This window comes from Trifolium pratense, linkage group LG2, assembly GCF_020283565.1.
Source record: "Trifolium pratense cultivar HEN17-A07 linkage group LG2, ARS_RC_1.1, whole genome shotgun sequence".
Classification (NCBI taxonomy): Eukaryota; Viridiplantae; Streptophyta; class Magnoliopsida; order Fabales; family Fabaceae; genus Trifolium; species Trifolium pratense.
The window spans coordinates 19,515,279-19,543,052 of NC_060060.1; the positions used below are offsets into that span (position 1 = coordinate 19,515,279).

A 27,774-nucleotide genomic window follows, 5' to 3' on the forward strand; every position below is an offset into this window, starting at 1 on the left:
TTCATTTTTCTTCGCTCATTCGACTCGTTCTTGCATCACAATCATGGCGGAATCTTCCAATTTCGCTCAACCTGCAATCCCAAAGTTCGATGGTTACTATGACCATTGGTCAATGCTAATGGAGAATCTTCTCCGTTCAAAAGAATACTGGAGTCTGATAGAGAACGGCGTTGTTGTAGCTCCGGCGAATGCAACGGCGGAACAACAACAAGCTGCAAATGAAAGCAAGCTCTGTGACTTGAAGGTAAAGAATTACCTATTTCAGTCGATTGATAGAGCAATCTTGGACACAATCTTGACACGAGACACATCAAAGGATATATGGGATGCTTTGCGCCGCAAGTATCAGGGCTCAACGAAGGTGAAGCGCGCACAATTGCAAACCTTAAGGCGTGAATTTGAGGTTCTTGAAATGGGGGAAAGTGAAAGTGTTAATGAGTACTTTGCAAGAACTTTAGCAATTGCCAATCGCATGACTTCACATGGAGAAACTGTTCAGCAAATCACAGTTGTTGAGAAGATTTTGCGATCCATGACTGAAAGATTCAACTATGTAGTTTGCTCCATAGAAGAATCAAACGATGTGACTCTCATGTCCATTGATGAATTACAAAGTAGTCTCTTGCTTCATGAACAAAGAATGAAGGGTAAGCAAATTCATAGTGAAGAACAAGCTCTCAAAGTCTCCAATGGTGGTAGGGGAAGAGGGAGAAGCTCTTCAGCAAGAGGGAGAGGCAGAGGAAGAATGAGTAAAGAACTCATTGAATGTTTCAAATGTCACAAATTAGGACATTATAGAAATGAGTGCCCTGAATGGGACAAGAGTGCAAACTTTGCAGAGTTTGAAACTGAAGAAGAAATGCTTCTGATGGCATACTCACAGCTGAATATAGAGAGAAAGGATCAAGCTTGGTATCTTGATAGTGGGTGCAGCAATCACATGATTGGCACTAAAGATTGGCTGTTTGATCTTGATGAAACTTTCAGAGAATCAGTCAAGTTAGGAAATGATTCAAAGATGGCTGTGATGGGAAAAGGAAATCTCAGATTGGACATTGGAGGAAGGATTATTATCATCACTGATGTGTACTACCTCCCAGGCCTTGGAAACAATTTGCTGAGCATTGGACAGCTACAACAGAAAGGCCTCACCATTGTATTCAAAAACAATGTATGTCAACTCTTTCATGAAGATAAGGGCCTCATCTTAAGCACTGAAATGACTATGAATAGAATGTATATAGTTCGAGCAACTGTGATAATACCAAACTGTCTGCAAGTTACAAAAGCTGAGGAAACTGAACTATGGCACAAGAGGTATGCCCACCTAAGCATCAAAGGCTTAAGGGTTCTGAACAAGAAACATATGGTTAAAGGCTTACCTGAGTTAAGAGACACTGAAGAGAAATGTACTGATTGCTTGTCTGGCAAGCAACATAGGGAAAACATGCCTAAGCAAGCCAACTGGAGAGCATCAGAAATACTTGAACTCATACACTCTGATATCTGTGGCCCTATAACTCCCAAGTCTAATGGAGGGAACAGGTATTTTCTCACATTCACTGATGATTTCTCTAGAAAAACATGGACTTACATCATACAAGAAAAATCATGTGCTTTAAGTGTGTTTAAGAAATTCAAGTCATTAGTTGAAAATGAATCTAACTGTCTGATCAAATGCCTTAGAACTGATAGAGGAGGAGAGTTTACATCATTGGAATTCAATAATTTTTGTAGCTCACAAGGAATCAAAAGGCAATTAACAGCTGCCTACACTCCACAGCAAAATGGAGTTGCTGAAAGAAAGAACAGGACTATATTGAATATGGTGAGAAGCATGATATCATGCAGAGGTGTACCTAAATGTTTCTGGCCTGAGGCAGTCAAATGGGCCACATATGTGATGAATAGGTCACCTACATTTGCAGTGAAGGATATCACACCAGAAGAGGCCTATAGTGGTGTAAAACCATCAGTTCATCATTTCAGAATTTTTGGTTGTTTGGCACATGTTCATATCCCTGATGCTCACAGAAAAAAATTGGATGGTAAAAGTACCAAGTGTATTCATCTGGGTGTTAGTGAGGAATCCAAAGCATATAAACTGTATGATCCTACTGCAAGAAAGATTATCATTAGCAGAGATGTGATATTTGAAGAAAACAAAGGGTGGAATTGGAATAAGGCTAGCACCAGCAATAGTGGTGAGCAACTCAGTGACAATGAAGCAGGCATAGAAGTTGAAAACAATGATACTGATGCTTTGAATAATGAAAACAATGGAGATACAATTGAAAATGAGAATGAGGCAGGTTCTAGTGATATGGATCTTGAAGATAGTGAGGAAGAACAAGCCATTTCACCAAGACCTAGAAGACCACCAGGTTACCTAAGAGACTATGTGACTGGTAATGAATTACCAGATGATGATGATCAGCTTCAGAATCTTGCCATAGCCATGTTTGGTACTAGTGATGATCCTGCAACCTATGAGGAAGCAGTGAAATCAAAGGTATGGAGAGATGCAATGGAAGCTGAGATCAAGTCTATTGAATCAAATGGCACTTGGGAGCTGACAAAACTTCCAAAAGAAGCAAAAGCAATTGGTGTGAAATGGATATACAAAACTAAACTGAATGAGAAAGGAAAGGTTGAAAAACATAAGGCCAGGTTGGTAGCTAAAGGGTATTCACAGAAACATGGAATTGACTATGGTGAAGTATTTGCACCAGTTGCTAGATGGGACACCATTAGAACAATTCTGAGTTTAGCTGCATTTGAGAGATGGCCTGTATACCAGCTTGATGTAAAGAGTGCCTTTTTGCATGGTGACCTAATGGAAGATGTATATGTGATGCAGCCATTAGGATATGAGCAAAAGGGCAGTGATCTAGTCTATAAGCTGAAGAAGGCCCTTTATGGTTTGAAGCAAGCCCCTAGAGCTTGGTATAGTAAGATAGAATCTTACTTTGTGTCTGAACAATTTGAAAAATGCTCTCATGAGCACACTTTGTTTGTGAAGTACAGCAGTAATAAAAAGGTTTTGATTGTTAGCATCTATGTAGATGATCTTATCTACACAGGAAATGACAATCAAATGATGGATGAATTCAAAGCATCAATGAAAGATAAGTTCTCTATGACTGATCTTGGAAAGATGAAGTACTTTTTGGGAGTAGAAGTAAATCAATGTGAAGAAGGAATTTTCATTCATCAGCAAAAATATGGGACTGAAATATTGCAGAGGTTTGGTATGCAAGAGTGTAATAAGGTATGCAGTCCAATAGTGCCTGGATGTAAACTTGTAAAAGATGAAACTGCTCTAGCTTGTGATGCCACTTTATACAAGCAAATGATTGGCTGTCTTATGTACCTTCTTGCAACAAGGCCTGATATGACTTATGCAGTGTGTTTGGCTGCAAGATACATGGAGAGACCTACTGAAATGCATGTAGCAGTAGTAAAGAGAATTCTGAGGTATCTAAAAGGGACTCTGACATTAGGGGTGCTGTACAAGTGCAGAAATGGCAATGACTTTGTGTTACAAGGATGGAGTGACTCTGACTATGCAGGAGATTATGATGATAGAAAGAGCACTTCAGGCTATGTATTCACATTAGGTGAGAGTGCCATCTGCTGGTCTTCCAAGAAGCAACCCATTGTTACACTTTCAACCACTGAAGCTGAGTTTGTGTCTGCTGCTTCATGTGCTTGTCAGTGTATATGGTTGAAAAACATACTGAGTCATTTACTTGTTGAGCAAGCTGGCTGTGTTTCCATAAATTGTGACAATAGTTCCTCTATTAAATTGTCAAAGAACCCTATTATGCATGGAAGATGCAAACACATTGATGTAAGATATCATTTCTTGAGGGACTTAAGCAGGGATGGTGTTATAGAGCTCAAGTATTGCAAATCTCAGGATCAGCTTGCAGATATCATGACCAAGCCTTTAAAACTTGAAAGTTTTTGCAGATTAAGGGAGGGACTTGGAATGAGTATTGCTCAAGATGTGAACAAGTAGTATGTCTCAACTACTTGTGACAGTATGAACTGGTGCGAGTTTGCTTGGCTATCAAGGCAAGATGAGGAGTGGCTTGACTGCATTTGGCTTGTTGTGTCTGTAGTGTCTCTTGTCTGTACTGTGTTTGTATTGTTTGTTTTCTGCTGGCATTTTGTGCTTGCTGGCATTTGTGTTTACTTAGTTTTGCTTTTGCTTGTGTGTGCTTAAGTTGAACACTCTTAAGTCTGATAGTTCAACTTAAGGGAGGGTTTGTTAGGGGTTTGTTTAGCAAGTCTTTGGTTTGTTGGGCTCTAGGAAGTGTTAGGCCCAACTGGCCCAATGGTTGTAAGCCTATAAAAGGCCTTGATTGAGAAATAATAAACAAGCTGAACCATTTGATCAACATAATTTTAGGTTTTGTTTTGTAATTGTACTAGCTAGCCCACCCTAATGGGACATGGTAGAGACTAGAGAGAGACCAAAACATTCATGGTATTATAGTCTACAATTTTTTTTTAGGTTACAGTTGTATAATAGTACTAGTTTGAAATAGGGATGGCAAAAAAATCAAACCCGAGAGACCAACCCGAACTCAAACCCAAGTCAACGGGCGAAATTCGATTTGACTGAGTTTGGGTTCGGGTGACACCCGATAATATGGGTGTGGGTTATCAGTCAAACTTACACCCGAAACTCATACACCCACCCGAAATATTTTATAATTACCTAATTAACCCCATAGTCTCCATTAATTTCCTTAGAATACCTTAAATTTTAGTTGTAATTTAATTTCTTGAAAGTCTATGTTGTAATTTCTTGAAAGTCTATGTTTGAATTTCCTTAGAAGATCTTAATTTTAGTTGTAATTTAATTTAAAGTCTATGTTGGAATTTAATTTCTTAAATTTGCAAATTATTTTTAAATGTGCTGCGGGTTTGGGTGGAAAAAACTCGAACCCAATGGGGTGTGGGTGTTGTTTTGCCACCCAAACAGCCTTTGGGTTTGGGTTTGGGTGATGATTTCGGGTGTGAGTTTGGTAAGTGTCAAACCCGCACCCATGGACGCTCATTGCCATCCCTAGTTTGAAAGTTATGATTATCAAAACATACTATGATCAATTAGGAAGAAAGTTTTTAAAGTAAGATAACATCTTGTTTTTTTTTTTTAAAGGTAAGATAACACCTTTTAATAATACCTCATTTCAAACCCACTTGGGGTTGGTATAGTGGTGTTGGCTTGAGTCCTTGAAATATGCTCCTCTCAAGGTCTCAGGTTCGATATTCACTAGTGCCAATTATTGGTCCCCTTGGATTAGTCGGTCTTAAGACAGGATACCAATTTTTCAAAAAAAAAAAAAACCTCCTTCCATCATTATATATTTTTAATGGGTCATGTTAACTAGTGCCCCTAGTGCTCCCGGGGCACTAGTTAAGGAACTAAAAAGGGAAAGAAAAGAAAAAAAATTGCTTTGAAAAAACAAAAATTTAAACTTTTAAAATATTGACTTCACAAGTTTCAAATAATATTATTATCTTTAGTTACCTTAACCAATGTCTCAGGGGCACCGGTTAGCATTTTCTATTTTTAAAAGTCGCATCGTGACCGCAAGGTAAATTGAAGCTTTTGAGAAACTACGGTGGATAGGGATTGTAACTAAGGCAGCATTAAATCATTTGATTATCAAATGTAGGGTTATACACTAAATTGATCATGTTGTTCTTGCTAACTTCAAATTAATAGGTTTTTTTTTTTTTTACAATAAATTAATAGTTAAACATAGGTAATTTCTCATATATAAACTTCAAGTAGTTAATATGAGGCTGATGTAGCACTATAATACGACTCTCTTCAGTAAAAGAATATAAATTCATTCTTAACATATTTTAATTTTTGCTTCAAAAAAAATAATTTAATTTTATAGTGGACTAAAAGATTTAAGACGTAAATTTAGATATTAAACTCAAGTGGTTAATAAACTGATTTTAAAACGAATCATTCGAAAGAACCTAAATTTTATTTCTGGTGAGAATAATTCTTAGTTAGACGAATGCACAAATAATTTAAAAATAATATATACAGAGGTATGATCATTTGGCCAGGGATACATATGTATGTTGTCGTCCTGATTAATCTCATAATCAATTGTTTAGTTAAGTTTTATTTTTTTCGTTTTGACAATTTTTTGTTGTTGGGATAAATAGTGATGTTTTAGTTTCTGCTTTGTATGGCCCATTGGCCTTTGGGGGCTAATAAAAGCTGAACACCATATGATTAAAATATATTGAATAAGGAGTTTTGCTTTTCATCAACCTCAAATATAAAATATAGTGCTAATTAACTGGAACGATATATGAACTGGCTAGCAGAAACTTCCATATTTTTCTTTTAACAATGTCAAGTTCAATGCTATTATAAAGAGAAACACAACTTTTTTATTACCAATTTAAATAATTAATTTTGTGACGAAAATTAGCATGGTAGGGTAGGAATTAACAATTAATTAACTACCTATTATGAAATTATACGATTATAGACCATGGTAGCAATGTCATTAACCTTAGTAAAATAATCAGAAGAAGCAATTTCATAAACAAACATAGCCGCCGTTCTAAGACATAGAGATTTAACGGCATGGTTAAGTTCAATTTAATACGAATTACATATTTAATTTCTCTTGTTTTAATTAAATAAATTGGTAAAGTATATAATTAGTTATTATTTCAAGGATCTTGCTAACATGTGTCTATGTTAAGAAACTCATAAGTGAAAAACTTGCATTGAAAAAAAATATTATTTTGACTCTTATAAAATTAAATGCACGGATTTTTAGACGAAGAATACCAATATTTAGTTTCTTAGCATGTGCTCTTAGGGCACATATTAGCTTTCTCCTTATTTCAATTATAATTATGAAGAAGACCATAATTTATACTTTAAAAGAACATGGTACATACCTACATTGTTAAAAATTTAAGTATTTTTTAAATAGTGGTCCATGATATTGTCGATGGACCATTTATAGAGGTGATTCATATTAGAACTTTTCTATCTAAGGCCTGTAATTGAATTTTAGTAAAATATCTAAATTTTTGTATTTTTTTTTACTAAAAAAAATATTTATTAATGTAAATTGATAAAATATATCAAATACAAACATAAATTTAACGGTTAAAAAAAACAAAAATGATAATTCTACGAATAAACTAAAATATGAAAGAAAGATATTATCTGTGTGAAAACTATTTATATATTAAATAAAGAGGAAAAAGATAGACATGGATAATATCATGTCAACAAGTGACCCAACTTCTTCCTCTTTCTGGTTGACAAAGAAGAAAAAACTTAGAGATAAGGTAATCTTATCTCTCTAAGAAAAATTAGTTCCATTTTAGTTTTCATACTTTTATAATACAAATAATTTATCAGAAAATTAATATAATTGATTTCATTTAAATTTTTTCAATTAATAATTAAGTCATATATATGTAGGACTCAAACCCACAAATACACATATGATTTCACACAAATGACACAACCAATAGGCTAATGTTGCATTGTGTGTAATTTTTTTTCAATTAATCGATATTTAAATATTGTCAATAAATATTTTAGAAAGGATTTAATTGATATGCACCGACGGTGTAAAATATTTTACACCGTCAACCAATACCAACCATGTTTTCCGCCACATCACCCCACTTTACCCCACTTTCTTGACATTACATGGCAAAATGATGGTTATTTATTGGACGATGGTGTAAAACTATTTTACACCGTCGGTGCATATCAATTAAACTCTTTTAGAAATATCTAAACAATCCAAAATTTGAGGAGCCTTATTTGTTAAGCCCCGTGTTGTAGATAGCCGTCATCTACCAATAATATATTAACCCACTCGGGGTTGATCTAGTGATGTTGACTTGGGTCCTCGGATTATGCTCATCTCAAGGTCTCAGGTTCGATTCTTCCTGATGTCAATTTTGGTGGGATCTCCACAAGTGGGAGATGGGATTGGTACCCTTGGATTAGTCGGTCCCAAGGCCGGATACAAAGTTTTCAAAAAAAAAAAACTACCAATAATATATTGACACATCTTATCATATATAGATTTTTTTTTTGTAAATAGACAAAATAACAAAGTCGGTATAAATTCATACAAACAACTGAGGGAGTCGGGGTTCGAATTCGAACCTTGACCATAATTTTTTCTTTTGTTAAATAAAAGGCTTAATTAGTAAAATAGTCATTAAAAGATATTTTTTGGTTTCACATTGGTCCCTTAAAGAAAAAAAGAACCGAATAGATCCCTTAAAGAAAAAAAAAAGTTCGAATATGTCCCTTAAAGACATCTTCATTAATCAGTTTGGTCCCTTAAAGACATCTCTGTTAATCAGTTTGGTCCTCAAAAAAAATGACGGAAAGGATCAAACTGATTAACGGAGATGTCTTTAAGGACCTATTCGGACTTTTTTTTCCTTTAAAGGACCTATTCAGACTTCTTTTTCCTTATGGGACCAATGTAAAACCAAAAATATTTTTAAAAAACTATTTTACTAATTAAGCCTAAATAAAAATATGCTATATGTATTTTTGTGTGATGTCTCTATAGAGAATAATGACCGGATCCTCTCCGGTGACATGAGAGGTCTAGTGAAATCTTCATCATCCACTATAAAGATTTTAATATTAAAAGAGGAGAAATAGTAATGAGAAGGGAATAACCCATTGATGAATGTGTGAAATTGTTAAATATACTGTAGACAAACACAAAGGACACCCGATTCTCTTTAAAAAGAAAAAGTGATTATGATCGATGCCCATAGAAAGAAGCAAAAAGAATAGTATAATTTCACTAAGAAACAAGAACTTAAAAAAGAAAGAAGAAAACAAATTAAGGAGCAGTCAAGCCAGAGCAAGTTAGTGACTGCAGCTAATTGCCATTGAAATTGTTAAGGTTAGATTAGATTAGATTGAAGCTCTTCCACTTGCTGCGGCTGATGTGTTTTTCCCTTTTCAATTTCTTGTAAGTATTTGTCTACAGCCATAGGAGACATAGAGACCCTACAAGATTAAAAAGATGGTAAAGATAGATGATTTATGTTGGCACTGTATAAGATTCCATAACCAAATTGGGTCAAGACATGTGGTTGAGATCCTTCTATTAAGTCAAGTGTCACTTAATTAAGTTTGATTTTTTTTGCTCTATTGGAAAAATTTATTGAAACTAAACTTGGGAACAATTGTGATTGTTGAATCGAGATTTAACTGTTTAAATTTTAAGTTCTGTATTTTTTTATTTTAAAAAATTAAAATCTCTATATTGTAGAAGTTTATATCATTTGCTCTGAATATAACGACTACAGTTGTTTTGAATGCATGAATGTAATAACAAAAATTGATTGCGGTGAATTCGAATTGACTAAACTCTTGTTGTAGTTGGTGGTGGGTTTTTTAGTTTTGCAGATGTGTGTCTTCTTTAATATAATTTTTTAACACATATCACCAAAATATATTCTATATATGAGATATGAGCTCATTATCCTAAAAACCGACTCGGACCAGCAGGTCAGAATCGAGAACCGGTGGGGTGGTAATTAATTCAAACCATATATTTGATCAATTATGCTATTAGACCGAATTTGAACCGGTCAAATTTGGTGAAAATCAGAGTCATCCGATTTAATATAAAGACAAGTTTAATTTATACTATAGACCAAATGATCTAACCAAAAGTCAATCAATTTAATTCGGTTCTTTCATGTTGTACTATTAGTGCCCGACATTCTTATCGGACGGATGGCCGATAAAATTTTCAAAACACTGTATAATATCCCCTACATTGTCACAGTCAACAACTCTATATACAGTTTGTAGTTAAAATTTTGAGCCTTTTTTTTTTTTAAAAAAAATAATATCTAAAATTAATTTATAAAGTGTGACATTTTGACTAGTTTAAACCAATTAAATATCTAGATGAATGAAATATATCTAATAGTCAAGACTCATCTAGATGAGAAATTAAAAAAAATTAATTAGTCCAACCAACGTTGGTAGAAAGATGAATGAACCTCTTTAATTGGTATTACAACCCTAGCAAATGTATCAATGGCCAATATCATTTGACCAGGAGCTGGTCCTCTATAATGTGACATTGGAATTGGAATGATACAGCTCATAGAGAAACAAAGTTGTTGCCTTGTTGCCCTTGATTAGCACAACTAAGATACCACAATATATGTCCATATGCACCTTATAGCCAACCGTGCCATATGCACTATTGACTGTTTCTTTTAGCTTTGTAGGATTTGTAAGTATGTATCATGCATGCACACAAAATTGAAGTGTCACATAGAGGGGTTCTACAATAGTGATAACTCAAAGAAGGTGCATCAATATATTGACAACAGTATATGCTTTGGGCACCATGTGATATGTCTTAAGTTGAGACGAGTCTCCATAAGTGAGTTAAGTCTCACATTAATTGGAAGAGTTAAGGTTGATCATTTTCTAAGTAAAATGACCTATATATAAATATAATGTTTTAAGGTTTTGAATGAAAGTGTAGTGTCAAAGTCACTTGTGTGGTTGCTCAATGTCCAATGTGTCAATAGTTCAGTGAGGCTCCCCCCTCTACACTCCAACAGTGGTATCAGAGCTTGGTTGGGGAGCAATAAATGAGTGGTGAATGATTGTGCATACAGAGAGACTCGCACTTGAGGGGAGATGATGAGATCTATCAAATGTGAGTTAAGTCTCACATTGGTTTGAAGAGTTGAGTTTGATCACTTTATGAGTGAGACGACCCATAAACCTAATACCTTAAGGTTTTTGAGTGAAAGTATGGTGTCAAAGTCACTTGTATGGTTGTGCAATGTCCAATGTACCGACCCAGTCTAGTGAGGCTCCCCCCTCTACAGTCCAACACATGATTCACCACGAAAAGTCACAAGGTTTAAAGAGTGAATATAAATGTACTTATTTACCGTCCTAATGCTTAATCTAAGAGCATCCAGATGAGATAACACTGGGCTCTTTTAGTTTAACTAAGGTCCTGAATTTGATTTCTGACTTCAACTCACTCATTCAGATTCCACATAACTCAAAGGATTAATCTGTGAAATTATACATAAAGAATATCTGATTTACATAAAAAAAAAATGTCATAACAATTATAATATAAACTGAACCCACGTATTTATGAAATATGGAATCAACTTTTGAACCAAAATACGCTATTTATCATGTGATATGTACAATCAGTGAAGGGATTCCCGATTTCCTTCATTCCATGACTTGTGTTTTTAACATTAATTGATAACTTCAATTAGAGATGGTAATTAGCTAGACATGTTTATGTCGGGTGTAACATCATAATTCGTTCGTGGACAAGATAATTAACTACCCAAGTCATTTCAATTTTTGGTGTCTAACAAATTATTCAACTACCCATTAAGGGAATTAAACAAATTTCTCAAATTTCAACACCTAAAAAAGTTGTAAAAATTTATAATTTTTCAAGCTTTGTTGGCAATTGTTGGTTGCATGGTCCTATGAATCCAAGACTTTTCAACCTCATTTGTTTTGATTGAATGCAATAATGCAAAAATATTGTCTTGTTAAATAATGCAATTTGCACGATCGCACTGTCTCTTTCGTCGATTATTAGACGCCCTTTCCTGACTGATTGATCTCTCATTCTCTCCCTTAAAATTTTCGATAGTTTATCCTTTAGATGCATGAAAATATCTTTTATATTTTTCTTAACATAAAATATATCTGTTATATCCTTTAATTAAACAGATTGAATAATTGATTATATTGTGCTTTGTTATTATTTTTTAGTGTTGATGATAACACTGTTAATAAGTCTCACATCGATTGTAAGATAGTCTGAATGTATGTTTATAAGTGAGGATAATTTTCACCTTACAAGTTATAAGCCGATTTTATAGAGTTGAGTTAGACTCAACTTTCAATTCAAAGATGGTATCAGAGCATCTTCCCGGCCACTATTATCAAGTTTTCGCTATCGGGCCACCCATTGTTTATATCTATGCATCAAACCCTATAATCCATACGTGCCCAATAGTGCTAGACATGAGCGACTGTCTTAAAAAATTACACATCAATTGTAAGATGACCATGTGTTTATAAGTGGGGAGAATTCTAGGCCCAACTCTGAATGTATTTGTTTGAATTGTTAATTTAAGTTTATCTATTGCATGTTATAACAAGAATGTATGAAAATATTAGACTATTTATATTTCGTAAAAAAGAAAAAAACTTTAGACATGCATTATTTAATTTATATATCAAATTTTTTCAACTTATTTTCACAATGCTATTCAAAATAATTTATAGATCACACAAAAATCGTCAAATTGAAAATACATTTTATTCATGCAATCATGCCAATCCAAATCTCAAATTAGCTAGAAATTTTGTTTCTCTTCTGGACCCATTGGAAATCATCTCATCTATCCAATAATTAAGAGAAATTTCTATCTCCATAGCCTATGAGCCATAAAGGGGACATGAACCAAATTTGTTTGGTAACATACAGTCTGTCTAATTTTTATTTTTTTTTTCAAATTTCAAACTAAAGTATCATCCACATTCAACTGTGAAAATTAATTTTTTTGAGGTAAATGATATTTGTTTAAGAGATTGACAAATCCCATAAAGTATTTTTCTATACAAACTTATCATAGATTAAATTCTAGATCAAATAGTTAAGAGATTCAAATATATTTCTACCACTTGTGTCAAACTATATTGATATCTCTCTCTGAATGTATTGTCGATGGATTGCGTCACACGATCACATCTAGGGTAAAGGGTAATGAACGGGGAGTTTAAGGGTCTCTTTTTCTAAAGTTTATGTATTTTGACGAGATCAACAATTGTAATATACATTAGTCTAGTTCAAAATAGGTTTAACTACATAATTCTAATGTGATATGGTGGATTGGTGCGATTGTTATTGTGTGTTATAAATGGATATGAATTCTATTTAATCAGAAAATGGTGTAGTCATGCAATTAACTCATTAATGTACCATTTGATTGAAATCATCTGATTTAAATTTAACACTGTTTTATTTTTGGATTACTTGACTATTTGTAAATTTTTGTAGTCTATCTCTATACGTCTTATGTTTGGGGGATTGTTTTATGTTAATATATCTCATTTTGTCTTGTTAGAAAATAATAACACTATAAAATAAATTAAATTAAAATGTATTAATTTGATCCAATGGTTGTGATTCACCTGCAGTCACTATTTAATTACAGGGAATTCATATTCATTATAAATGCTCAAAAATCCGTTTTGAGCTGGCTGCAACTAATATATAACAATGCTAGACAATTATTTATTTTGAGCGTTTGATACTTCTAAGCAAAACAAAAAAAGCTTCAAAAGAATTTGTTGGAACATAGAGTATATTAGTATGTATGAATTAAAAATAAAAAACTCTAAAGTTTCATATTAGAGATGACTCATCTTAAAATTTCATATTAGAAACGACTAGTCTAATAATCTCACTCCAATTTCATACATATAAATCGTGCGATCTCAAATTAACGGTCATAATCAATCGGTGTAAAACCGTCTCATTTATTAATAACGGTGAATCCATAATTGCATGATATTGTTGGATCCCACTCCAATTTCTACGGATTGAGTTGAAGTGGTAGAAGGTCCCCAAAGCTATATAGGATGAAAGGGAAAGAATACAAGGTCCCACATTGTCGGGTTGATGCATTATAATGTAACATATTGAGAAAGACACCTTAACAATAGCTTCTATGGTTCACGTTTCTCATCTCCACATATATCTTTAATCAAACATTTTCTTTTACATAAATATGTACAAACTTTATTTCCCACTCATCCTTATCAATATTATTTTTGACCCATTTCTTTACCTAAATTAAAAACACACACGAACCATTAATCGAGCCAACACATCCTAAAGTATGGATATCAACAAGACATTGATTGTAACAATACCATCCTAGTGTGTCGTTTTGTAGTGTTGTATGACCACTTATGTTTTTTTTGGAGAGCACAAGTACTGTGGAGTTTAAGCACTAACTCTTTTTCTCATTATAAATCCAAGTGCCCACGTACCAAACCAATAACATTGTTGTCAATAGTATCGTCTTGTCCTTGATTTTATGTTCAAGCTTTTGATTCTGTCAGATGGGTTTAATTTGATTTTTTGTTTAGTTACTTGCCTGATTGGTAACGGTATTGATAATAGAAGTTGTCTTTTCTATTGCAAACATTTGTCACACAAATCATAATACTAGGCTTGCATCAAGATTTATTGCATGCCACATATTATTTTAATCTCTAATACTCCGTTTCGAAATAAGTGTCACATTTTGACTATATATATTATTTTTTATTTGTTGCATTTAATGGCCTCCCACTTTTAGTTTTTAATATCGTAATTTTGCAATTTTAATTTAGTCATGTCTCACTAGGTGGGAATATAGCATATATTTTAACCGTGTTTACTTAAAAAGAAAAAGATATTTGTATATGTAATATATATAGCATAGATTTGAAATTGTGACTTTGGAAAGTTAATCCATATTTTAGTATACATTTCAATTTTGATTTTAGAAAGTTAAATCCATATTTTAGTATATATATTTCAATTTTTAAAAATTGCAAAAATAATGTTATATATATATATATATATATATTATATAAACTTTTTAAGCAAAAATAATAGTATTAATAGTAATAAAAAAGATCATGGGGTATAAAAACTAAAACCCCTGTAAAATATCAAACATATATAATATCACTCTTTTTTTTTATGATGGAAAAGACCATGAATAATTCTTCTTCCTCTTCCTACATTTTTTTTAATGGCAAATATATATCATATATGAAAAACAAACTAAAACTAAATAGTTTGTAGGGTACAACAATATGACTTGAGATGTCTCAATTCTTGTTTATTGATCCTTTTTTCTTCATATTTGGTTGAGACATTATTTTTCTTTCGGCATCTGGCCTTTCTGCGTTTGCATTGAGAGACATGATGATCAATGATTTGACAATTAAAAAAGTCTGAATTGAGAAATTTTCTCATAAACAACACTCACATAAAAAATAAAACCCATTCTTTCTACCATTATCACCTCATATAATATCCTTGCAAGATCTATATCCACTAGCATCCTAGCATAATGCCCAAAAACTTTGTTCTTGCTTCATCCAAAGAGATGTGAGTCTTGGTGGCACTTGTTATTTCAAATTGTGTTTTCATTTGCCAATATTCTTGGAGAAAATCCATGATTCTAAATCATACGTTTCAAGAACTCAGTTAATTTCGTGTGACATATCCATGAAACTAGACCCAACCCATGTTAGGAAAAATAAGATATCTCATCCCTTTCAACATCATCCATCCAAACATAATCTCAAATATTGTCATAGTTATTAAACTCTTACAAATTATGCATTTTAAAATTTTGATTATGAATGCATTTGACCCTAATAAAGCTGCATGTGAAAATTGTCTTGAGAAAAAATAATAATATCTAATATTATATATATTTAAGATAATTACACGTGAACTAAAGATAAACTGACAATAAACTACACCACTAGTTAATTGATCATAAAATAATAATTGAAAACGAATTTTGTACTTGTTCCTTTTTTAATCATGTATTATATATATTAGCTCTCCATTTTCGCCCCTTCCGTACATTTCATGGCCAAAGCAACAACTTTTGGAAAGCTAGGCCTCACAAGTCACAATTGTAAATCAAGAATTAGTTAATACCCTATGCCTATATATTCCTTTTACAGCTTGTAGGGTTCAAAATGCAAAACATATACTCCATCCGTTTCAAAATATAAGCAAAAATTGGCTAACAAAAGTGGATGTATTTGGTTCAAATCTTTAATCAAATACATCAAGTTTATTTGACTCACTTTTGCTTATATTTTAGGACGGAGATAGTATATAATTTTGCATGTTTTTCTAAAATCACATAGTTTACTATAAATCCCATTACCACAATGTGGCTTAACCGGTGAATAAATATATATAATATTACATACATAATATTCATAGTTTGATATTCAAATAACACAATTCAAAATTAAATTGAATTTGTGTTAAAAAAAAAAAAAACAAAAACCAAAAGCAACTAAATTGTGTTCATCCTTTTATATATAGCTGAACCTAACAATGTGGGGCTGCTTAATGCTTTGTCCAAATTGATGAAGTGTATGATTAAACTTTCAATCGGGTTTTTCCCTCTTTTGCCAATCTTACTTTTTCTTGACATATATAATTATACCAACTAATTTTTCATATATGTAGTATAAAATTCGTATAAAAATTACACAAGCACAACTTGATGATAGTACTACCAATCATGAATCATGAAATATGAATATGAATATGAATATACTCTAATAGCTTGCCGTTTTTCTTTTTTATTTTATGAATGAAAAGGGTCCACAAAATTAATTAGTCACATTGTTTATCAAACTTAGGGAAATAATTTCACAAATACCACAAATCATAAGTCATTGCTCGTGAGAATCCAAAGCTAAAACAAAGTGTGAAGATGACCCTCAACTGCCAGATTAACACATTTTAACCATTTTCATATAGAACACAAAAAAAGTTAAATGTCCACCCATAAAGTTTGACTTTATGACTTAATCAAACGCAAACATATCATAAACAAACGACCTAATAAGGTTTCTTTGTTTCACCCCAATAATAGGCACAGTTTCAATCTTTTGGACCATTTGCAATAAATGTAAATGAATGCATCACAGAAGTAAAGAAACTTTGGATAGAAATAAAGCATAACAAGCCATTGATAGAAAAATTTCAATGTGCGTAGGGATGACAATGAGTAAGGTTTGGTAATTAATTAAGTCTCATCTTATTTAAAAAAGTGAAGATTGAACATTTATAAGTGAAAGGATTCATCAATCTAATGTCTTAAGGTTTTTTTGGTAAAAATGTAGAAAACCTCGTGGAAAAAAAATCATGTTAGTAAGCATAACACTTTTCATGTTAGTAAGCATAACACTTTTCATTTCTTTTCATGTAATATTAGATTTAGTTATTCTTTTCATTTCTTTTTCTATTTTTTTTTTTTTTTTGAGTTTAGGGATGTCTTGATAGTGTAAATTAGTTTTGCACGATCATTCAATAAAAAAACTATCAATTTATCATATAAAAAAAGTGGAGTGAAGTTAGATGATGTGGTAGAAAATATGATTGTTAGCGATTGACAATATAAAATTATTTTACATTGTTAGTATATTTTTTTTCCTTGAGGTTTTTTACAACACATATATTTTTCTCACTCCCCAATACCCGAGTACAACTATATATATTCTCACAAAGCAAATATTTAAACTTAAAGTGATATAGATTAGTGCATCTAAAAACCAAGAACATAAGTTCAATATATAGTATTGGTCTCCCTCTTGCTTCACCACACTAAGACTATGTTTGGATTGATGGAATGAGATAGAATGAAATGAAAAGGAATGAAATAGAATAATATTTCATTGTTTGGATCTGAAAAATAATAACGGAATGAAATAGGATGAAATAGATTTCATCTCATATTTCTTCCACTTACCTTCAATTTTGTTCCTCTCCTTTTTAAAATATCCAAACAATGAAATGAAAGATTTATTTCATTCTGCTTTCCACTCTACTCTATTTTGTTATGCTTCATTTCATTATATTTCATCAATCCAAACAGAGCCTAAGAGAAATGAGATTTCTTTAATAATTAATTTTATTTAACATCCTTCTTTATTTAAGAGAGGGGCAATGTGAGACTTGACTCATCAAAGTTTGCCTCAAATTTTCATGTAATACTTGATCTAATTATTCTTTTCATTTTTTTTTTCTAATTTTTTTGTTCTCCTTTAAATATGTTATTATAGGTAAAACATTCTCCTAAGGAGAGGGAGAAAAATATTCTAGATGTACGACGGAGGAGTAAAATAAAATAGTGTTTGACTAAAATAATATTGGAGTACAATCGCATTTAAAATAATGCTATACGAGTAGAGAAGAAAATGGAACTGGAAAATTTGCAATAATTTTGTAGTGACAATGATGAGAATAGAGATTAATATAGACGCAGGTGGGCGCAGGATAAGCACGTGTAAGCTGCTTTTATAATTGCACGCTGCCAATGCCATCTAGCTTCACAAATAATAAATAAATGAATGAAAATAGAGACTCGAATATCAATCGTCTACAAATAGCTCAATTGGTTGTTACCAGAGATATTATTAGAGAGATTGAAGTTAAAACTCCAATGTCTCTAATTTTTTCATATTCAGTGTGTACATATAGTCATTAGATTATTTAAAAAAAAAAAAAAAACTCAAATATTATATAATTCTACTTTGAAATAAGAAATTAAATTTGATGGAATATAAAAAAGTTGCATAGTTTTCCCATAAGATACGGTTTCTAGATGAATGGTTGACCGCTTATTGGAGAATATCAGGAGACTTGGATTGGCAACACCAACGCATCTTAACTGTTAGTTTGAGATAAAGTGGTTTTTTTTTAAGAAAGCTAAAGAGTATAAGGGAAAAGAAAAAGAAAAAAAAAAGACAAAAAAAAAAAGACTAGTCTCTTAGGAATAAAAGTTCCTAAAGCATCGTTCTTGAGCAGATCTTGAACGTCTTCTGGGGGACAATCATGACTAATGAAATCAGTATTTGAGGAGGCTCCTAACTTTGCGAAGAAGTCTGCGCATTGATTATCTTCTCTAAGAGTGTGACAGAGGGAAACATTACTTTGGTAAATCAAATCCTTCATGTCCTGGATCAAAACTGCATGCATATGAAACTTAACTTGGGGGCCTTTTATGAGGTTAATACAGTGTAAAGAATCTGAATAGCAGACAAGTTCGTCAATGCCCATGTTTATGGCCAACAAGAGGCCCTTGTAGATAACATAAAGTTCAGCATACAAGATATCAGAAGACCCTTGAATGTAACCAGAAAACCCTGCCAAATAGTGACCAAAAGTGTTTCTAATGATTCCACCAAAACCTGATCGAGCTGGGGAACCGAGACAGCTTCCGTCAACATCAAGAATGATACAAGAGAAATTGTTGTTATTCCACTTGATAAATCTATCAACTGAACCATCATTAGAAGTGAGAGTGAAACAATTCTTGAAAGTTTCAACCATAGACCTGATGTTAAAGGAGAGTTGGCTTAAGGACCAAGTTTCGTTATTGAGGCTCATCAAATTGCGGTGTCTCCAAGACCACCAGACACCTGCTGAGAAAATGAGAGAATGGGTCCCGATGGCGCCCATCTTGATCCAATCATAAACGTCCATGTTAGAGAAGAAATTTGGGTTGGTAAACCCAATATAGTGACATAGGCTACGAGAGAACTCATAGTCTCGGATGTAATGTGAGATTAAGTGGTTTAGATTATACATCTATAAAATTAATTATAAAATATTTTAATCATTGATTTAATATCATACGGTTGAGATATGTTACAACGTCATGCTATAACAGTAAAAAAAATCTAAATAATGACCATATTTTATTTATTTTAATAGTTTGTTTTGAGTTTCTCTTTGGTTCAAGTTGAATCCAAACCAAACTAATAAATCACAATAGAGAAAACAAAAACCTAAACCAAAACGATTCAAAAACTTCGATCAATTGATTTAAGTAATGAATGTTTGATCAATCTCTACTAAATCCACTAATGTACACCGTATAAATGAAATATTCTCATGTAATACATAAAGATATTGACTTTACGATGAAATAAAAGAAGAGAAAAGAATTAAAGGTGAAAATTACGAAACATGTGCATAAATAATAGAGAATTTACCAATAGTTAGTTGGTTCAGTAGTGATTGGCGCTGAACTTGATAGGAAGAACACAGTTCGATCCCCCATAACTACAATTCGAAGGGGACTGGAACCACTTAATGCTAGAACTGACCTCCGGACCAAATTAAATTGGCGGTGAAAGCCATAAAAAATAATAGAGAATTTTTCAAATTTTTTATAAGAGAAGTTATTTTGTAAAATTAGTAAATTACATACTATAGGTTGATATTTTAATTCAAAATGTCAAAATCACTCAAGGTTATAACTATTTGACTGAAAGGACATAACTTAGGTGTGCTTGATCTTTGTATGTTTCTTTCATACCATTAATGTCATCTATTTAAACTAAGTATTATTATTATTTTTGCTCCCACAACAACAAAGCCTCTCTTGCTTTACCTTTCCTTTCCTCTTCCAAATTTCTCTCCACCAAACAAATTCTATCTTTGCTTTTCTTTTATATTTCTCAAATTTTCTTGAAATCCTCACTCACACACTCTGATAAATAACTCTGTCGGTTCAGTATATATCATCATCTAGTGTCCACTTGAACTTGCTTAGCACAAAAAATAAATATTCATTCATTGTTAGCAAATAAATAAAGATTCTTCATCTTGGTATTTGTGTTGTATTGTACTTTTTTTTCTTTTACTAGCTACTAGTACTACACTCAATTATGCAACTTGTGTTTTTGGTGTAGCACATGATTTTTAGAAGGTAAGAAAAACTTGATAATCATGAAGTTCATGAAACTTGGATCTCGTCCAGATACTTTCTATACTTCAGAAGCTATAAGGTTAAGACATTAACATCAAAATAATTGATTTTTTTTTATGTATCTACTTTTTGTTTCTATAGTTTTTATAACATGAGTGTTTTTACTTTTTATGCAGGACTATCTCTTCTGAAGTTTCTAGTGACCTTATAATTCAAGTAAGGGGAAGTAGATATCTTCTTCACAAGGTATTTTTCTTGAAAGTATAGACTCATCAAGTGATTAACCAACCATCTTAATGTTTTTATTTTTCAATTGTATATACTTGAAAGTTTGTCATGTGTTTGACACGACACAACACTGATATATGTAGTTACATTTAATAATTTTTTTCTCAAATTACTATGTGTCAAGTCATACTAGTATCAATGTTGTGTGTTGTGTCTGGTGTCTGTGTTTGTAAGTCTTTGTTTTTAATTTGGTAACTTATATGAAGTTCGTGCCGATGATTTTCAGTTTCCCCTGCTGTCGAAATGCTTATGTCTGCAAAGATTATGCTCAGAATCACCTCCTGATTCATCTCATCACCAAATAGTCCAACTTCCTGATTTTCCTGGTGGAGTGGAAGCATTTGAGTTATGTGCTAAGTTCTGCTATGGAATCACCATTACTTTGAGTCCTTACAACATTGTAGCTGCAAGATGTGCTGCTGAATATCTTCAAATGACTGAAGAAGTTGAGAAAGGAAACTTGATTAACAAGCTTGAGATTTTTTTCAATTCTTGTATCCTCCATGGTTGGAAGGATACCATAGTGAGTCTTCAGACCACAAAAGCGTTGCATTTGTGGTCTGAAGACTTAGGAATTACCAGCAGATGCATTGAAACTATTGCGTCGAAAGTCTTGAGGCACCCTACAAAAGTGAGTTTGTCACATAGTCATTCTAGAAGGGTGAGAGATGATATATCTTGCAATGACACAGAAAGTTTGAGAACCAAATCAGGAAGTAAAGGATGGTGGGCTGAAGATTTAGCAGAACTTAGCATAGACCTTTATTGGAGAACCATGATAGCAATCAAATCTGGTGGCAAAGTTCCTTCAAATCTCATTGGTGATGCATTGAAAGTTTATGCATCTAGATGGTTACCAAATATTTCCAAGAATGGAAATAGAAAGAAGAATGTTTCACTAGCCGAGTCTGAATTAGATGACTCGGCCAGTGAAATAACTTCAAAGCATAGACTGCTTTTGGAGTCAATAGTAAGCTTGCTTCCAACCGAAAAAGGCGCTGTTTCTTGTAGCTTTCTTTTGAAACTCTTGAAAGCATCAAATATTCTCAATGCTTCTTCATCTTCAAAGATGGAATTAGCAAGAAGGGTGGGACTTCAACTGGAAGAAGCCACAGTGAATGATCTATTGATACCCTCACTTTCATATACAAATGAGACTGTCTATGATGTTGAATTGGTGATGACTATATTGGAACAATTCATGTTACAAGGACAAAGTCCTCCAACTAGCCCTCAAAAATCCTTGAACACATTTGAAAGAAGGCGGTCTCGCTCCGCGGAGAATATTAACTTTGAATTACAAGAGAGTAGAAGATCATCTTCAGCATCTCATAGTTCAAAATTGAAGGTTGCAAAGCTTGTGGATAGGTACCTTCAAGAAGTTGCAAGAGATGTGAATTTTTCTTTGTCTAAATTCATTGCCCTTGCTGATATTATACCAGATTTTGCAAGACATGATCATGATGATCTCTATAGAGCCATTGACATTTATCTCAAGGTAAAAAAAATTTCCTACAAAATATTTATTGTGTTTTTTAAGTCACTCCATAATATTCCATGATAAAAATATGTAAAAAAATAAAAAATAAACCATTAATTTAATCTCTATACAATCACTTTTTCTCCGATTTGGTTCCTGAACTATAGAAATATAATAAGTAGTCCTTAAACTACTTTCAATCAAGTTGGTCTCTGAACTATTATTCTCTCTCGAATTTTTAAAGCAACTGAGGAGGCCGGTTCACTTGACGAATTAATAATAGTTTAGGAACTACTTATTCATACTTCACTTTCAAAATTTAGGATATGATTCAGAACTAGTGGATAACCAACTCTCTTGACCTTAAAAAATTGTCTTATTCAACATTTATTAGAGGTTAGGTGTAGACTGACCCACAAAAAAATTTAGCCTGACTCCCTCCATATTATGACTGATACAGTTGCAGTGTGTATTCAAGTATTTCTGAATTCATTTGGATAAAAACATGAGGAAAAAATGTCCTGTCAAAACAGTTATAGAGGTCCATCATAGTTCTACTACTATGTCCTTCACATGAACTGATAGTTGTGTCTATTCAATTTTCCATGACAGATTTTGTCCATTCACTCATTTAGCTAAATTCCATTTCAAGAACTCTAATGATGTAACATGTCTGGCTTTAAAGTTCAGTTTTATTTTATAGGAAAATGTTACTAAATTAGTGGTTATGTTAGTTTCCTGGTATCGAACTCCAGACATTCTACTTAGAACTCCATCGGTATCCCTTATCTACAAACCAACCTACCTACTTCGGACGGCTTTCAAGTTCAGTTAATATAGTACTAAAATAAATTAGGTCATGGAAGTAAAAACTCGTGCATTTACGCATTCAGTACATAAGTAGTCGTTGGATCAAGATTGAACGGTCTAAATATCAAGCTTGGCATTTTAGAGTTTTTAAAAACTCTAAATATACTTGCTTTCTGTACCTTTCGGTCTCGATCCAACAACCATCGATGTGCTGACTACATGAATACATAAATTTAAGACCCCATTAAATACGGATACATAAGTTATTTAATGAACCTGAAAAATGAATCCTTGCTTATATAGGAGACCGGAGGAAGTAAGTTATTATTAGTAATGAAATTTATGTGTTTCTTAACTTAAAACATGCAGGCTCATCCAGAACTAAACAAGAGTGAAAGAAAAAGATTATGCAGAATTCTTGACTGCAAAAAACTCTCAATGGAAGCATGCATGCATGCAGCACAAAATGAACTACTTCCATTAAGAGTAGTTGTCCAAGTTCTCTTCTTTGAACAAGCAAGAGCAGCAGCATCAGGTGGAAAAGTAACAGAATTACAAAGCAATATCAAAGCTTTGCTTACAACACACGGTATTGATCCATCGAAACATACAACAACACAATTAAGCACTACTACAAGTATTCAAGGTGAAGATAATTGGAGTGTTTCTAACTTCAAGTCACCAAAATCAAGATCTTCAACACTAAGAATGAAGCTAGCTGAAGATCATGATGAATTTGATGAAAATGGTTTGGTAAATGATGATGGAATTGGAAGAAACTCTAAATTTAAGTCCATTTGTGCTCTTCCTACACAGCCTAAGAAAATGCTTAGTAAATTATGGTCTACTAATAGAACTACTACTGAAAAAAATTGAATAATTTTGAGTTATTATGTTAGTTTTAATGTTGGTAAGGGTAATTTAGAGGGTATATTACATATACTCTATTTTTGTTTTAAGCAAAAAAGCATTGTAACTTGTAGGAGAATCCAAGAATCTCTTAATGTATGTGCATTGTTGATGTAACCTATAATAATAATAATTTTGAAGAAAAATCTTTGGTGATTAATTTTCATGTCATGAAAAGTTGATATATGAATAAGAATCTTAGGTGTCAGTGACAAAATCATGGGGCCAATGTTGCTGTGTTTGTCTACAAATCTGCAACACTTATGTCTTGACAAAAAATTTGGTATTTTCATGTGTCTGACATAATTCAATACTGTAATAAAATCTGATTACATTTGTCTTATGTATTTGTATCCACATAGATAATATTGTCCTTAATGAATCAATATACACCTATTATTATGATTTGAAGTGTTATATTGTGACATAAATTTAAGGTTCAACATGTATTTATTGTACCTTACTTGATCAATCATACTCTTAAAACAGTAATATATGATAATCTGTATTAAAGATGATGTACAATACAGATTTGATTCTGATACAAGAAAGAATAAGATCTGCATTGATATGATATGTTTGATTCTAAATAGCATTATTTATATAACTAAGAGAAATTAAAATAAAAACTAGTTGGTGTAATTGATCTACTAGTACTTGACTTGTGTATGGTTCTTTTCAAATAAACTTCTTGATATACCTATTTATTTGTATTGACTAACCTAAGAAAAAAGTACTGTAAAGTCAATTATGTGTGTTCCTTTTATAGGGAAATCTTTTCAGCAGTACTGCATAAATTTGTCTAACAATAATTGAAGCTCTGAAGTCATTGTTCCTCTCTGTCTCTCTGTATAATATCTCTAAATTATTGTTGGTTGAAGTTTGAATAGTTGGTAGTCCCACGTCGACAATGAATTAGGTGAATGATGATGTATAAGAAATGTGACGAGTGACGACTCATATACCCGATTACTTAAGATTTTGAGTGGAGATGTAGTGTCAAAGTCTCTTGTAGTTATGGATAATTGTTTCATTCTCGAAAGTGGAGGGGTACTTACAAAGACACTCTGATGCCAAAATAAGACTGAGTGAAGAGCAAAGTTTAAGTGAGATATAGAGGAAGTATACCAGGTAGGCGAGCCCCCTTTTATAGTAGTTTTAACCCTCCGAGCTGCAATAAGCTCCGCTCTTATGATTGCTTGATCTGATAGTGTTTATCTTGCTTTTGGACCCATTGACACGTAGTCGGGGTGGAAATTACGATTCTGTTCCCCAATATCCATGAGGTTGTGCACCTGGCTCGTGCTCTTAGGTATATAAGAGCACGAGCCACTTTAGATTAGTATTTTGGTAAGCGTCTCACATGTTGAGGTCGTGTCTTTTGCCTAGCCTTGTCAACCCGGCCTAATCTGATTGTGCCAATTTATTGGGCCTGACCTCAGTCTATACATTGGACTTATGCTGCTAAAGTCTGATTGATATTTAGGTTGAGCTTCTCAAGTCCACGCCTTTGCAAGTTGAAAAATATTCAACATGTTATACATCAAACTAAGTTTGGGAGTACAAATGTCTATCAATATTAAATCTCTTCACTTCAAACTCAATATACTAACTAAATTAATTTCATTGATTTGCATTTATAAAATGTTCCTTCAAACACATTAACAGGATCAAATCCAATGTATTTATTCATTTTGATGGCACACTGTTCCACTAGGACTAATTCAAAATTTAAAATCCAGATAAAAGATTGTCACAGAATTTTATTTTTGAACTTGTAACTAGATTTTTTAAAGAATGACCATAACTGTGATTGAGCGGCATTAACCGCATCTGGCCACAATTGTTCGTAGTGTCAAGGTTTGTAATGTGACTGTAACGGTAACTGTGATTATTTGTGAAATTAATCGTCTAAACTGCAAATAGTGTTTTCTTGTGTGGATATATGCTGTTGCAATAACCGAACACGACTGTTTTTAATCGATCCAGATATTTTCTTCCAGAAACTGAACCAAACTGACTTGTTACATACCTAGCCATGTTGATAAAATCCAAAAATATGTTGGTTGTGAATTGTTGATAAAACTCTCAAATCATAAGTTTTTATCATTAGGGTATAAATTATAGCTAATCCTTCTAAACAAAACATAAAAATTGAAAGAAAAAAGGTGCAAAATTTCATCTACAAATTTCAAGCTCACATTATGGCCTATAATGCATAGAGAGAGAGAGACCAAATTAATTTTGAAACAATCTCAAACTATTACCTAAGGAGACAGATTTCCACAACCATTCCACTAGATAAATATTGCCTTACATAAGATGCTACTATTTATCTATCACCAAAACAAAAAACAACATAAAGGAGAAAATAGTTGATAAAATATTAAAATGCAACACAAGTAAAACATGTAACGGCCAACAGAAGTTGGTTCAGTTGGTAAGGAGTCAGGCTGACTCATACCATCGCGTGCCAGGCCTACTTTGACGGTTTGACCTGGTTAGCCTCAGGACTCGACTCTCGTAAACTTTTACTTACCAAAAAAAGAAAGAGTTTACACAAACATCATAACAATTAACACTCAATTTAATAAAGATAAACTATAACTAAATTATCTAATCCTTGTTAGCATCACCATTAGCATCAACCATAGAACCATGAGTAGATGATGATGACTCCATACTTTTTGTCCTTTGGAGACTAGGTGTACGATGTAACCTACACCTAAATGAACCAGCATGTGTTGTTGGAGAACATAAACAATTGTTCTTGTTCATACTTGGCTGTCTCAAGACACCACCTTCTTGCATCACATCATTTCTTGTTGAAATTTGAACTTTCATATCCTTTGTTGTCATCTTTCCACTTTCTCTTCTTCCTCTTCAATACCTGAAAATTTGAAACTACGATTAAATGAGACACTTTTTTTTTTCCCTAATCAATATACCATGTTATATATGAATATGATATATTTGAACCTCACTTTGAAAAGGGTCTTAAAGGGCCTAAAAGTTGAAGCAAGAGGAATAATTTTCACTAGAGGGTGAATTTAGTGATAGAGATAGAAATGACACATGCAATGATATGGTATGGATTTGCTACCACGGAAAAATTCTACATTTTTACGTTGTAATTAATCTCGACCACTAATTTTATATTAGATGGTTTAAATTATACATATACTAAAATAATCTTGATCATTTACTTAAATTGGATGATTCACACCGTAACTGCGTCAACACAATTACAACAGGGAAGTTTTTCTCAGTGATATAAGATTAAGTTTTCTTTTTTTCTAAGTCACGGGTATGAAAAATGTACTCTATTTTATTAAGTCCCCCACCCTAACAAAAAATTTTGACCACTTTTGGAATTAATAATACATGATATGATATGATTCTCTCAACTACTAGGGACATGGAATTATATCATCAACTAAATTTTCCATGATCAATTATTTTTCTTTATTCATGTGGAGTTTCATTGAATCATGATGCAAAAGAAAGCTCTATATGCGGAGGGTCCCCCACTACCCACACCTGTGATGGCATATACATTGGGGTGGGTGTTAATTTACTTTTGTTTCTTGTGTAGGACTCAATTTTTAATTTAGTAGCATATCGTATATGCACATCTTAATGGATAAGATAGTAGAATCTTTTTATGAGAA

At 32.7% G+C, this 27,774-nt stretch overlaps 2 protein-coding genes and 1 long non-coding RNA gene across 3 annotated transcripts; 1 reads left to right on the plus strand and 2 right to left on the minus strand.

Moving 5' to 3' along the window:
* Positions 1-16,547: 16,547 nt before the first annotated feature.
* LOC123904334 lies at positions 16,548-19,385 on the minus strand. The gene is made up of 2 exons (XM_045954008.1): positions 18,663-19,385; positions 16,548-16,622 (listed from the first exon to the last, which is right to left on the minus strand). The coding sequence occupies exons 1-2, from the start codon at positions 19,383-19,385 to the stop codon at positions 16,548-16,550; spliced, it is 798 nt and encodes a 265-aa protein (XP_045809964.1).
* An 805-nt stretch (positions 19,386-20,190) lies between these two features.
* LOC123903882 (BTB/POZ domain-containing protein At1g67900-like) lies at positions 20,191-24,249 on the plus strand. Its single transcript, XM_045953568.1, has 4 exons — positions 20,191-20,695; positions 20,793-20,862; positions 21,131-22,402; positions 23,564-24,249. The coding sequence occupies exons 1-4, from the start codon at positions 20,637-20,639 to the stop codon at positions 24,068-24,070; spliced, it is 1,908 nt and encodes a 635-aa protein (XP_045809524.1). The 5' UTR covers positions 20,191-20,636; the 3' UTR covers positions 24,071-24,249.
* A 2,214-nt stretch (positions 24,250-26,463) lies between these two features.
* LOC123903883 lies at positions 26,464-27,487 on the minus strand. The gene is made up of 2 exons (XR_006808207.1): positions 27,088-27,487; positions 26,464-26,993 (listed from the first exon to the last, which is right to left on the minus strand). It is a non-coding gene; the product is annotated as an uncharacterized LOC123903883 (long non-coding RNA).
* Positions 27,488-27,774: the final 287 nt, after the last annotated feature.